This window comes from Brachycentrus maculatus, unplaced genomic scaffold (assembly GCF_059751285.1).
Source record: "Brachycentrus maculatus isolate JH-2025_06_01 unplaced genomic scaffold, ASM5975128v1 h1tg000297l, whole genome shotgun sequence".
Classification (NCBI taxonomy): Eukaryota; Metazoa; Arthropoda; class Insecta; order Trichoptera; family Brachycentridae; genus Brachycentrus; species Brachycentrus maculatus.
In genome coordinates, this window is record NW_028281048.1 from 985,596 (window position 1) to 1,001,344 (window position 15,749).

A 15,749-nucleotide genomic window follows, 5' to 3' on the forward strand; every position below is an offset into this window, starting at 1 on the left:
AAAAAAGTTACCATTACCATTTACCATTGTAAGGCTGAGTTGAGTAACCATTATTAATCGCCTGAACTCTTTTTATAAATGTCGCGTTTTAGCCGTGACCTTTCTATTTTTGTTTACACTGAAATAAATTAATTTAAATAGTGAAATATCTTCTTTATGTTATACAACAAATTTCAATATAAATACCATTTAACCTGAAAAATGAATGATAAATATTTCGGCGGGTGGATTTGACATTCAGCCGCGGCGAAGTCACGCCCAGCCGGGAGCTTAGTACTTCTAGCCGTTTACGTCACTTCCGGCCGCTGGCGAATATCACTTCTAGCCATAAAAAATCGAGGTAGTTGGCGGTCTTTATATAAAATAGTTAGTCTGTGGTAGAGAAATTTATTTTTCGCATTTCTGTCGCTAAAATTTGTTGATTTCTGTCAAGTTCAATAATTTTATTTACAACAAAATACAGACTCAGCTTATTATTAGTACTATGGCTTCTGCATTAGAACAATTTGTAAATAACGTTCGGACGTTATCTTCCTCAGGTATAGTCTGAATTTATGTTATAAAATGCGCGCATTAGGTATTGTTCACATTAATTTACACTGTTATTATTACTGTTACGCGAATAAGGCGAATCTATATGATTTATGTGTATTTGTAGCACAATTTTATTCCAATTCATAGTTCAATCTTGTGCAATTAATAAAAATAAATAAACTTTTAGTTTCTCTAACCTAACACTTTTATTGATAAATTGACAACAAAAACGTATATTTTGCATATCATGGAGGCAAAGGTTTGAGCGTATAATCTAGTTATAAAATAAAAGAATTATTTTTTTAGATGGATATACTGGTATATTAAATATATAAATTTATGATCAATATATAATTTGATAGGCCTTATATTTATTGTGTCTCGATGACGAAAATCTACTAAAAATACATTTACCATTTTCCAAACTCGATCTTAGATCATATGTAATAGTGTCGAGCTGCCTTGTAATGCATATAGTAAAGGAATATAAGGAGTAAACAATATATATATTTAAAAAAGAGAAATATTTGCGTTTTTATTATTTACACAAATATTTCAATTTTATACTATTTCTGTGAGTCTAGTGAGCCTAAGCGGCTCATTATTAGAAACAGTTATCATATTGTGGTAGAGTGGGTTCGAACCGAGAACCTCTGACTTAAGAGTCGGCGACACTAACCTCGGGACCACAACCTGTCACATGTTTCATGTACTATTATGGATTCACCTCACTCAATATAGTGATTGAAAGATTTAAGTATGAAGAAAAATGTTTGTTTTATGTTTATTCCTATGTTTAAAGGAAATTTTGGGGAGCTATGTGAATTGATTAGCAAGAGTCAAGAACTTCTGCAAAGAAATGGTCTTCACCTGAGTACGGTGTTGGAAACATTAGATCTTCAGCAACATTCTCTCGGTGTCCTCGCCGTACTATGTGCCAAGTTTTCCCTTCCTCAGGTTTGTACAAACTTTATTACGAACTATTATAATTATGGAGAAACCTGTTACAGACTGTTCTGTTTTTGTCCTTTTTGTCACTTAAAATTTCAACTGACGATATAGCACTTGCATTAAGAAAAAATATTAAAATAAGTCACCCATTTGTTTTTGGTATTGATTGTCTTTATTATGTTCTTATAATTTATAAATGGCAAAATTTGGCAAATATAACTCTTAGGGTGGTGACTGACCGGAGCCATTTCGTCGTAACGTAACATGTTACGATGCGAGCATTCAGGCAGTCAGTACAGCGAACCTAGCGCTCCATCCATAGTTTCGGATGCTCGCCGCGACCGATGTTACGACGCTACGACGAAATGCTCTGGTCAGTCACCACCCTTAGGGTTAAGGTACACTTCTACTGTTTTATTACTGCTAATACTACCACCATCACCGCAGGGGTAGGCAGAGAAAATGGAACGCCACACTCTTCTATCCTGACAAACACTCCTAGCTTCCTTCACATCCATACATCTAGTCATACATGCCCTCCAATCTCACAGACTTTTGTAACAACCAGATCTTTCATGTCTCGCAGTCATACAGTAGCACACTCCTTCCTTTGTTATATCTTCGTTTTTAATTCTGTCATACAGTAATGTGGTGTTTTATATTATTATTTACGCATTGTTCAACGAAAGCGTTCACTATTCAATTTATCAAATGTAAAAATCATACTACGAAGAATTGATATGTCTTTTGTCTATGAGATTCTTTAAAATAAAGCTTTGGTAACATTTCATTGTAAAATTTTCCAGTCTTCACCTGGTGTGGACCACAGCACTATGGTAGAGCAAGTTCACGACTTTATAACAGGTTGTAATGGAGAGCAAGTCAGATTTTCTCCAGATATGTGTAAGTAGTTTTATACCATCGTCATATTTCATGTACATTTATCCCTCGGTATTCACAGGGGGTCATATTTTTAGAAAAAAATGGACAAAGCTAATATGCAAATCTGAAAACTACTCTCGGCCAGCTTTTGTACGAACATGGTATGGGGACATTTAAAAATATTTTTTATTCAAACCCTTAACCGCACCCCAATACATAAGGCACCGCATCATATAAACACAATGTTATCTTGATCGCTAACACATGAAGGAAAGGTTATGAGTCCTCCGCTTCAAGTGCCAGTTCAGGGTAATATTGAATAAATATGAAACTGATAAAAATCACTTATATTTATTTGACCCCCCTGGTAATCAATCCCGGGACCTCAGGAGCGGTAGCCGAGCGTACTGGCCATTACACTACGGAGGTGGACATATTTGATTACAAAATATCATTATTCAACAAAATTAATGATATTCCTTTATTTTATCATATAAATTTTCAAAATTATATTACCATAGAAATATTTTAGTAAAGAACTATAGAACGATACCTTAAATGTCATCTGCAGAAATGCAAAACCACTAAGACGAGACGTTTTTGCCTCGAATTTTCACTCATGAATTACATGAAATTATAATAACTTTAAACATTAGAGAGTAAACCCACTCACAAGTAGAGCCTAAGAAGGGCAATGATAAGCAGTGTTGCATAAGCCATAGCTAGATTTCAGAGTCACTTTAACGTTAGGTAATAAAAAAAAAGCAAAACCAGAAATAAATAACCGCTGGGTGCATTTCTGATTAGTGTTAGACCCTTATGTATATCTTAGGTTATCCCATGCGCTAGTCAAATCTTCTAATTAACAAAGTAATCAGTATTCCATCTAATCATATGTATAAAGATCTATTAAGGTCCTACACATGCTCATTATTAGCACAAAAGTATTATATTATTGAGCAATTGCTACTGAGTAGCATGTGTGTACGTACTTTGCTAGCTTGCTCAAAAATTGGCAGTCCTTTGATTTTCGAGCATGCTACATGCAGCACAGGTGGTAAAGGCGTGTTCTGAGCGCATCTGAACAGGTTTGCTTATGAGCATACTAGTATCGATGTATATAAACGAGTATGCTTATTTCAAGCAAATGTATACTAGCTAGTGTGCATGCTTGTCTTAAGTATGCTCAAAAGTATGCTTAATTAGTACCTTGTGTATATGTACCTTTATATGCAGCTCATGGATAATAAGTAGGGGTTATTAGATTTTTCTTAAAATCACTAACTAGAAAATTCAACATCATTTTGGCCATTGTTTGGATTCAACGCTTGTATCAATCAGTACCCGATCATTATTACAGATGCTGAACTCTGTCACCTGTTCACCAATCATCTAGTGGAGGCGAAACAGCCTCTCCGAGGAATAGAACTTCTGAAGCGGGCCATCAGAAAAATTCAACTATTCGACTCACAACTTACATCGGTGCACGCGGATCTCTATCAGTTATGTCTTTTATCAAAGTGTATGAAACCAGCCATTGAGTTTTTAGATACTGACATCACTGGAATAAGTACAGAGGTAATATCTAATCTTCAATTAATTATTATTAGAACTATATCTGCTCCCTATGTGGAGCATATGGAGGCAACAAATTGTTCCCAGGCTTTTCTATCGGTGGCCAGCTCCGTTGCATCCTTCCAAGTCAGGTCTGCATACCGAAGTTCAAATGAGAACTGCCGACAAAATGTCAGCGGTGGTCGTCCTGGGCGGCGCGAACCTGATGCCTTGTAAAAGAGACAAGCTTGACTAAGGTTCTCGGGAGGCATGCGGAGTACATGGCCTAGCAAACTGAATTGCCTTTTCTTGACGACAGTTATGACCAAGATTTGCTATGTCCTGCGCCTTATCTCTTCATTCCTCACAAAATCAAACCACCGCACGCCTAAAATTTTCTGCCGACACCTATTCTCAAAGCTAAATACACAGCTGCTCTGGGCCCTTTTAAGGTGCCACGTTTCACAGCCGTATAAAGAAAACAGGAGCAATGCAGGCATTATATAGGCGGTATTCGGTCTTCGCCGAGTATAGATCTGATCTCCAGTCAGCCTTCATACTGTTAAATGCGGACCCTGGAAATCCTAAATGCACTCCCAGTTCCTCTTGAAGACTGCCTTTTTCAGTTATGTACACTCCCAAGTACTTGAAACTTTAGACCCTTTCGATGAGCTGGTTACTCAACATCAAGGGCTGTTAGGTATCTAGGTATGAGCTGTTGCACAACACATGTGTTTTTGCAATATTTATTGTAAGCCCCATGTGCGTAGAATACTTATTAATTAAAGTAGCATAATTATGACAGGCGCCATGGGGTAATTGGGTAGACGCTCGATTGCGAAACTGGCGTCCTGGGTTCGATGTTGAGAGATAAATTCAAGAATTATTAATTTTTAATTGGTCTGGCTGTTAGTATAGTGTTATAATGTTTACTATGGTATATTATTGTTGTTTTAGCTCGGAGGACAGTATGACTCGAAACATTTCCTACTGTATTATTATTACGGTGGGATGATATATGCGAGTATGAAGAACTACGACCGAGCTCTGTACTTTTTTGAAGTTGCCATTACAACTCCCGCAGTTGCAGTCTCACACATAATGCTCGAAGCCTATAAGAAATATATCTTGGTGTCTCTTATCCTACATGGGAAGGTATGAAAAACATGACAAATCTTATGAAATTTATGATAATATATAATTGAATGAACATTGATTGATATAGATTGACATTGATCGAACATAAATTGACATGAATCATACAAGGAAAGATTGAGGGGCGAAGAACTCAAGGACGCCGAAGGACATCATGGCTGAAAAACCTAAGACAATGGTTTGGCTGAAGCACCAAATCTCTGTTCCGAGCTGCAGCGTCAAAATTGAAGATAGCCATGATGATCGCCGATCTTTGTTAGAAGTGGCACAGAAAGAAGAAGATATAATTTAATAATATATTACAAATGTTGCGGTAATGTATATATTATGTACGTGCATATTTTATTCACAGATACAGGCCATCCCCAAATACACATCACAAGTAGTTGGAAGGTTTCTGAAGCCATTGTCTTGTGCATATCACGAGTTAGCAGGTCCTCACAATGACACGCCCATTCAGCATATTATTAATAAGCATCGAGATACATTTCAGCGAGACCACAATATGGGACTCGTAAATCAAGTGAGTACTTTCATTATCTGTATACGTATGGGTATAAGATGTATTATTTGGATATACATATTACATGTCTGAAACCACAATTTGAAAAATAAATCGGCTATAAATTACACAAAATGGTACAATTATGGGTCCCGAATGCTCTAGCCATTACTGCTATTCTTCTATTCCATGGTAGTAATATCCTTCATTTTCTCCACTGCGTCCCATAAAATTTATTAAAATAATCCATTCTTGAATCCATGAATCTGGAGCACAGAATCGATCATTTAATTAATAATCAAGTTGACACAGCATCGATCCAACATGGATTATCTATGCACCGTATAGGTGCGGATAGAGGTTTTTTTTTCAAGAAACAAAATTTGTATTATACTTGTACATAACACATTATTATATTACATATATCGCTCACTCCTTTCAAGAACGTCATAAATCAAAATACTTGATTTTTCAGAAGAACATTTTTAAAGTTTAAAAATATAATAATGTATTAAAATCAAATATCAAGCCACTTATTGAACTTTTTACTGCGCAACAGATCTTTTTAGGTAAAACCTGAAGGTTTTTTCTAAAAAGTTTGTTTGTTTGTTTTTTTTTTTTCTCCATTTGAAAAATATTTAGTATTTTTAAAAAAATAATAAAACAATACCTTTTCTTCAAAATGCAAAAACAACACTTTCTGCCCTGTAGCGGGTAAATATCATGTTAAAAATATGCCACTTTTGCTGGGATATAGCACATTTTCTGGGCATTCCGAAAACATGCACAACTGAAAATCGACGATTTTTGATTTATGACGTTCTTGAAAGGAGTGAGCGATATGTGTCTTTCTCAATAATTTATTATAATCTATAACGTTTGTAATTGCAAATTACATATGTATAAAGCAATTGCCTTTAAGATGGAGTGGTAACTTAGAAACTAGCTGGCAGATGTGCTTAATTCATGGATTGAAACAAATAAAATAAAAGTTGTCTGTGAATGTTTCAGGTGTTATCATCTATGTATAAAAAGGATATACAGCGTCTAACGAAAACATTTTTGACACTTTCCTTGTCCGACGTAGCTAGCAGAGTACAATTAGCGGGTCCAGCACAGGCAGAAAGCTACATTAAGAATATGGTAATTATTTTTTTAAATACATTGTTTTTTTGGCATCTCTCTTATAAATTTACACTATTACAATTTGCGGAGTAATTACTACAACTATGTAACTCTTAAATAAGTTTTGTTGTGAAATTGATGTATAAGATTGTGAGCGGAATTGATATATCAGTTTTTGTATTTTTATAATACACAAAACTTCATAAAAAGTCCAAATGATTTCTATACTATACAATATATATTTGACTCATATACAGATCAGAAAATAAAGTTATATGTCAGTAGCTAACTCGAAAACATGGATTTCAAAGTTACTAAATTTTAATAATTTCATTTTTTTCTTCATTCCTGCACCTTATGGTGCATAGGGCATTGCATCATATAAGTGCACTGTTATCTTGATCATTAAGCACATGAAGGAAAGGTGATCAACCCTCTGCTTCAGTAATACATATTGAATAAATATTACATTGAAACAAATCACTTATATTTATTTTGTCCCCCCTGGGAATCGAACCCTGGACCTCCAGCACGGTAGCCGAGAGTGTTTAGACCATAACACTACGAAGGCGGAGAATAAATAAATAATACATATGAAAAATTAAGGTAAAAATAAGTTTAACTCGGGCATGATGGTATCAACCGGAGTGGCAGACCATCCTAGAGGATACGGGAACGAAGGTTTCTACTTTAATCCATTATTTTCATTTTGTACAGATTGAGGATGGTGAAATTTATGCGGTGATCAATCAGAAAGATGGGATGGTCGTGTTCCTCGACAGTCCCGAGAAGTACGCTTCCCCTGAGACACTCTGTCTGCTGGAAAAACAGATGGCCAACTGCACGCGCCTCCACCAGTATATTCTCGACATGGACCAACAAATTCAAGTCAACCCTCAGGTATTTATTTATTCCCGATGTAAACTGTTGTCCGGATAAGGGTGTGAATGAATGAAAACTGTTGCTAGTCAAAGGGGTTTGTGTGACAAATCGCTACTTTTCAGAAAACTCATTTGAGACGCTGTAACATTAAATTGTCATGCACGGTAACCTATTGTACATGAATTGAGTTTCCAAGACTTCATTCTTTCTCAATATTACAAAGTATTATAGCATCATGACTGCTTAACAAAGTTAAAGCACTTCAAATGAGTCTTTTGAATATTAGTCGTTTGTCACTTCACCTTTTTAGCTGGCCGTAGTCAGTACAAATCAGAGTTTTACACTGACCTGTACAAGGAGAGAACAAATCCGGAAAGGCCCATTTTTTTGCCCGTATTGGGTACAGACAAATCTGCAAAGCTCATTTTTTTCCGCATATGTTACGGCAGTATTTTTCAATGTGGGCGATAACACTCCTTTTGGGCGTTCTAGAAGACTTTTACAGGGCATAAGAAGCCCAAAAAGACTGATAGAAGTGCTAAGAAGTAAGGCATATATTTTTATTCCTTCCCGCTTTCTATGATGCGACATTCTGGCGATTTTATTTTCCCCTTTGACGAGAACTATTGATAGGGCGCCAGATTAAAAAAGTTAGGAAACCTGGATGTTACGGACAAACCAGACAAAGAATTAAATTCCCGTTTTTCATGTAAAAACCCATTTGGTGTATGTATGCTAAATAAACACTTCTTATATTTAACAAATAACCCCTTTTTTTCAGTATGTAAAAAAATGTATGGGAAATCAGGATGAGGACATTCCAGCCGCAACACAATCTTCCAAGACAACCTATTCAATGTGAAGTACTATCTCATCTCATTCGTACTGTTCTATACTATGCAATATTATATTGGAAGGAAAGTTATACTTGATTCGTGATACTGGATACTAAATAAATATATTGCCAAACATTTTTGAGTAATTTATTTGACCTTTATTAACGATTTAAGAATACATTTTATGTTTTACAATATTACGGTAAGCATTCCATAAATACATATAATACATAATTAATTGGGCTTCCGTTATGATACATTTTTATCACTCATGCGTCTTTCTCGGGTTTAAAATACACATCATGAAAATGATTATTAATATTAATATGAATAATAATTATTGATAAATATTCGTAAAATGTATAAAATTTATACAACCATTAGAACAACTTTACTAACAATAATTATGTTAATTATAATAATTTGGCCATAATTTAACAACTCATCATTCCATTGTATACATAATTTTCATTTATTTATCTGAAGAAATATAACGTTCAAATGAAATTGGTACAGAAATGTACACACACATACTAGATTGCCATCAGTTTCATGTTCTCTGGCTATTAGTGCCAATCAAAGCCTATTTTTATTCAGACTGCATATCCAATTATCAACTGCAGACTGCATATCCAATTATCAACTTTTTATGTTGAAATTATGTATTTGGTATTTAAAATCTTACAGAAATAATATAATTAAATAAGAAATAAGCTCCAAATGGTTAATTAAAAAATAGTTTTTATTAAAATCATATTATAATGAAATTTAATTTCAACATAAAAAATATATATTTAAATTTTTTTATTTATTTAGCCAGGACAGCATTTAGAAGTCAAATGATGTGAAGATAAGATATTATTAGTTGTGGATTTAAGAATTGGGAAAACTAGAAGCCATGCCGTGATGGAATTAAGATTGAATTTCCAAGTTTGTGATGGTTTCATATTATTCAATGAAAATTTGTGATGCTAACGCCAGTTTATAAATGAATGATTGTATTAATATCCCCTAAATATGTTGTATTTTTACTATATCCTGATGATTATAATAAATAAAAACAAATAAATTATAAACTTTAAGGAAAGTACACTCAGACCTCGCTTTGCGTCGTTTCACTTTGCGTTTTTTCAAAGTTGCGTCGTTACTGAATTAAGACTCATTTTCGCTATCTTTGATGTTTATATGATTTTCAATGGAAAATAGCAATTTACTTTGCGTTTCAATTTGCGTCGCGATATTTTGGAATGTATGGAACGACGCAAAGTGAGGTCTTAACAACGCAAATTGAAACAACGCAAAGTAAATTGCTATTTTCCATTGGAAATCATATAAACATATAAAGTATTCATCTTAAATAACTAAAACATCATATATCCTTCATAAGTTGATATACGTACATATTAATAAACTCTTCTACTGTTAAAATTTATATCGGAATTGTATAATATTATGTTTTGCTGTAATATTGCTAAGGAATACATAGTAATATTGATAAGGAAAACTAGAATTTTTAATCAATTAAAATATTTTGAAAAAAATTATGCATTTTAGTATAGCTATTTACTTCACATTTATTTGTATCTTTTATTTATTCCATCAGACACGGTATTTTTTACCACAAGGATGAAATATCAAGATTATATATATTATAGGTTTCTCAACTGTGACAAAGCATCTATTATTTTTATACGGCCTGTGACCTGATGATGACCAATGCCAGGTCGTAAGCCCTGGGATGCTCAGACTTCCATCTTCCCTTTGTATAAAAATAATAGATGAGTTGAGACACCATATACCTACATGTATATCTTAAAATTAAATTATTGATGTATTTCTGTTTTTTTATTATGTATTTTCATTAAAATAATTTCCATTCTATTAGTTTTTTTCATATTATCATTTTGACAAATAGTTTTGTAATTAAAATATAACTTTGTTTTAAAATAACTATAAATATTTTATTATAACTTAATTATAATGTCTACCGGTTTCAAAGCTAACCGCTTCTTTTTCAAGACTGATTAATACAAAGTTATTGCTTCAAATATAAATTATAAATAGTTTTGTTTTTAAATATTTTCTTTTGTATTTTCACCTGATAAAACAATATTTATCATTAAACACAAAATACGTTGGGTTCAGAAAATACCATTATTAAAACCAATGATACATTATGACTATATAGTAAATGTAAACCGAATGAAGTCTAGAAAGTTTAAAAATACCTATTTCAAGAATTGCAATATCTAAACATGTATTCATGTTTAACTGTCAACCCCCTAAGGTGTTTTAGAGAGCTCGCAGTATTGCATTTTATACTAGCAATATTGTAAACAGGGAAGTAGGAATTGAGATCACCTGAAACATAGTTACATACACATATTTGCATATGAATTAAATTCTAAATGTATATATCATCGCCAATATTCCATGAACATGAATTGTAAGCGAAAATCCTTTACCATTCAGTGTAATAACTTTTCAGTAGTTAATTTTAGTTTTTATTAAAAGATTCAAAAGAAAATCCTTATAAATTTGTAATCGAAAAATTCATATGTAAAAATCATTGAACTTTATTTTGAAAATCGGTGCTCCATTGTTCTAATACAGAGAGCGTACATACGCTATTTACATGACAGGTACTGGGGCGTAATTGGGTAGATGATCGACTGCGAGACTGGGGTGTCACAGGTTCGATTCCCGCCAATTGCAAAATAAATTCAAGAAAGATTTATTTTCAATTTGTCTGGGAGTTCGTGATGTTTTTCACATTTACCTTTTCTTTTCTTACTACATATCTACTTGCAGACAAGCCTTAAAAGTAGGGACGTTGCGGGTTATTCCTCAAAAAAAAAAAAAGGATTCATCCATAAAACCAGCAATACATCACTGGGTACAACGTTTTCAGCATCAGCGGTTTGCTTGTGATCTCCCACAATTACGTTCAGTACATACTGTACATTGGTGTACATACCTGTACTCAGATAAATATTGAATGTGTGCAGCAGAGCATTCAATAAGCACCAGGAACATCCACATGAAGACAGTCTCGCAAGCTTGCATTCTCACGGACTTTATTGTGGCACATGTGCAATTGGTGCAGGAATTAAAGCCGATAGATTATCAGCATCAGCTAAATGCAATCTGGATTCAGGGATGGCTAGAGAAGACAACAACTCTATTTACCATCTGATCATGGTAGATGAAACCCATTTATACCTGAATAGCTATGTGAATTAGCACAATACTAGGTTTTAGGGCACCTAGAACCGATGGTTGTCCATCAACATCAAATCATGCCTCTTGAAAAGTTATTAAACTTTTAAAGCCTACCTTTTGGCCCACCTGTAAAGCTGTTTTTCACTTATAAAAGCAACCCTCGCAATTTCTGTAGTCTTTTCTATCTATCATTTTACTGACAAAAATATTTGTTGTATGTTCTTAGTATTTGAGGTTTTGAGTACATATGAACACTGGCAGTTATAAGTCGATTTATATTTATTGTTACTGTTATTGAGAGACCACAGAGTCCACATAGCGTATAGCGCTGCAATGCGCTAGGAATTGTATATTTTTGCATGAATGCCACATTTGTAGTGTAGTCTTGTGTTCGTGTTTTTACACACACACATATAACAGTCTAGCGAGTGAAAAACTATTATGTGTTCTTGCAGTCTAGTTGTGATCGGTAGCCTGGAGGGAAAGCGAGGGAGAGAAAGATCCCCCACACGATGGGCCGATCAAACTAAGGCAGCAGCAGGCACCTCAGTGGTTGGAGCGCTACGTGCAGCGCAGTCAAGGGATAACTGGAGAAGAGTCATTGCTTCTGCAAGGGTCACAACCCTCAGCAATGAGGATTAAGACGGAGAAGAAGTTCTTGCAGTATTGGCAATGATATGTAGATCTTTATTCCGTTATGATTTGGGTCACCACTATTTTTCCATACATTCTTATACTAACTCAACTACACATTTATATCCATTATTAAATTTGGACAGTTTTTCAAATTACATTAAACATGTTGTATTTATACAAAATAACATAGTCTTATTACTAAATATTTTCAATTACTTACATCATATATGTAAATAAGCCCATATACAAATCATCCACTGATGAACGTTTTTAATATTTCTTGATATATATTTTTTGATAATGAGTTAAACTCTGTTAGATAGGGTAATACCATTAGGTACTAAATTGATACTAAATATTATATATTGGTGATTAGATAAGTTCGCTTTCCAAAGTCACGTCTTAAGTCTCTGAGCTAGGTTTAGGAATATAATATTGTTTCTTATATTTCCATACAAATACTAACATGTACACACACAAAAATTCACTTTACACATTTTCAAAGTATCGGATATAAAAATTTATAATTTGATATATTTCAAATCCCTTAAAATATTCCATTTACTATTACGTTTCCATATTGATTAACAAGCGTATTGTTTTTAGTACATTATAATATCCTTTTCTGATGTTGTTAAGGATAACATCACATTTGTTTATAATAAATATTAACACTAACAACAAGCTCATTACTTTTGAACCCCAAGATAATTTTTTTGTTGATATTGTGTAAGAAATCTCGGGCGCTAGTCACCGTTATAGTATAATACATTTACTACATTACATTGTAGGGTCATTTTGTAAAACTTCAGGGGTTTATCCCTTATGAAAAAAAAAACAAAAAACCTAGTTTTTTCCAAAAAAGTATTTTTTTTTGTTATGAAAAATTTTGTATTGTATAATGTATAAATATATGTCCAAACACCTTGAAATAACACCTTGAAGTTTTATGAATGTGCCCTGAAATTTGTGTATAATATTTTAAGAGTAAAACCAGTAAGACATTAGAATAGAATGCATTCTGTTTTAACTAATAAATTACTCTTTTAATTTATAACTAAATGTTTTTAAATTTTACTACTGAATACATTTCACACATTAAGAGAGAAGTATTATAGTGTAGATCAATTTAAATCGGAGACTATTAAATGTATCTACTATATCTAAAATGTAATCTATTTAATAAGTATATATGATAATACTGATTATAGTGTGCGATAAGTTTATAATGTAAGACATACGTAATACAAAAGAGATTTGATTTATTAATAAGTATTTAGGTTGGTCATTTTTTGTTTTATAATCTGATTTAAAGTTTGGTGCAAAACATCAGGAAAGGTGAAGAAGTTTCTACGAGTGTGCCATCTGTGAAAGTTTTAGGTTATTGATAACCATAGATTGTAATTAATACATAGATCAATCAACATTTTTACTTGTGTACACAAGCCGGACGGTCTCAGGGTGAATTTGATTAGATCTTTCTTTATCCTGATTCCCGGATGAAAACATATTTAAATTTATTTTTCGATATAATGTCTTATCAAGTTCTTCTTGATAAAATGTTTAAAATTTATTACATATAAATTGAATACACAACATCGAAAAGTTTAAATATTTGAAACCTCCAAGTATTAGTTCGTACAGAACCTTAATTTTGTTAATAATTTTGCTGATATAGGCAATCTACTGTATCAATCCTCGCCGCCGCAGAACAGTGGTAAGTGCGTTTGGCTACCGTGCTGGTGGTCCCGGGTTCAATTCCCAACAGGGTCGAAATTAATTTAGGTGATTTTTACACTTATATTTTTTTAACATATTGCTGTCGGGCGGTTATTCATCAACCCCGACCCTAATTAGTGTACTAATTAAGGGTTGTATACTAATCACAAGTAACCACAAACCCAATTCCGATCTGTGAAATGTTTTTTGGCATCTTTTGTGCTCTACCATAAGTAAGCAAATCAATCGCTTACTTTTGGTAGAGCACAAAATCATTATAAGCGTCTTTATAATCGCTTATAAGCGTCTCCCGCTCTCTACCAAGTGTGTAAAAGATGCAAACAATGTGTTAGTATCATCCTGGACTGATACCTGAAGTGCAGGACTGATCAAATTATTAACGATCAAGACAACACTGCGTTGATGTGTTGCAGTACCCTATGCTCCATTAGGTGCGGATAATGACTAGAAGAAGAAAAATACGACTATCAATATATCATCAACCTGTAATTGCCATTCATACACATCAATCCACTCGATACAAAATCTAAAATGCCACATTTTGCGACATTCTGATGTTTATTATTTTTCTTTCTTTTGCCACACAATCCGTTCCTGTACGGTTAGGCATCCTAACATGCCAGATCATTGATTACACACAAACCTGGTGTTAATTGTTAACAACACTACTAAAGTTTAAATGTATCAGGATTAGAAATTAGAAATTTCACCATCTGGATACTAGACTGGCTATAAACCAGGGCTGTCTATAATTCCAGAGAATAGAGTCTTCTAGTTTCTATACCGGAGCTATACAGTAAAAGTATCAGAGATCAGAAATCAAAGGGGACCAAAATTCGACTAAATATTTTTAATTTCAAATGGGTACTTTGAAGAGAAGACATTTTCCATAGATAAAATGATTTTTTTTGAGTATTTTGTATTTTCAAAAAACAAAACCAAACCGGTAATCGAATATTTTTTGTCTTTGAAATTTCTTTTTACTCTTTTTGTCTGTGTTTTTTTTGTTGTTGTTGCTCTTTTCACATAATTTGATTTTAAATTTAAGACAATTTTTTTTCAAAATTCGAATAAACTGTTTATTCGGATTGTCTAAAGTTCTTTTCGAAATATTATAAATCGTTGGATGAACTAGATTTTCAACATATTTTTCGAATGATTGATAAATTCGAATTACATACGTAAATTGGAATTTCGCACGATTTAAAAAAAAATCGAATTGGTTGTTTTTTGACAGTTCTAAATATTTGAAATAATGTGAATCGTTAGATGGATTAGAATTTCAAAATATTTTTCGAATAATGGCTGTTGGAATTAACGAGCTTTAACTGTATTTGCAAGAATGTCACAAACTAGATTGGCGATTCGGATTACTCCATCCAATTTCGGGCCCTGATTCTTGTATCTCACATACACACATATCGCTCATTCCTTTCAACAACGTCATATATCAAAAAAGTTTTTTCAGTAGATCATTTTTAAAGTTTAAAAATATAATAAAATGTTTTAAAAATAAATATCAAGCCACTTATTGAACTTTTTACTGTGCAACAGATCTTTTTAGGTAAAACCTGAAGGTTTTTTCTCCATTTGAAAATATTTAGTATTTAAAAAAAAATATTAAAAAATACCTTTTCTTTAAAATGCAAAAACAACACTTTTGCCCTGTAGCGGGTAAATATTAAGTAAAAAATATGCCGCTTTTGCTGGGATATAGTACATTTTCTGGG

At 33.1% G+C, this 15,749-nt stretch overlaps 1 protein-coding gene across 1 annotated transcript; it reads left to right on the plus strand.

Moving 5' to 3' along the window:
* The first annotated feature begins 369 nt into the window (after positions 1-369).
* On the plus strand, positions 370-8,556 carry LOC148304945 (COP9 signalosome complex subunit 3-like). Its single transcript, XM_088267487.1, has 9 exons — positions 370-539; positions 1,337-1,491; positions 2,292-2,388; positions 3,728-3,945; positions 4,879-5,076; positions 5,429-5,599; positions 6,590-6,721; positions 7,421-7,603; positions 8,367-8,556. Exons 1-9 carry the CDS (start codon positions 485-487, stop codon positions 8,445-8,447), a joined length of 1,290 nt encoding a protein of 429 aa, XP_088123613.1. The 5' UTR covers positions 370-484; the 3' UTR covers positions 8,448-8,556.
* Positions 8,557-15,749: the final 7,193 nt, after the last annotated feature.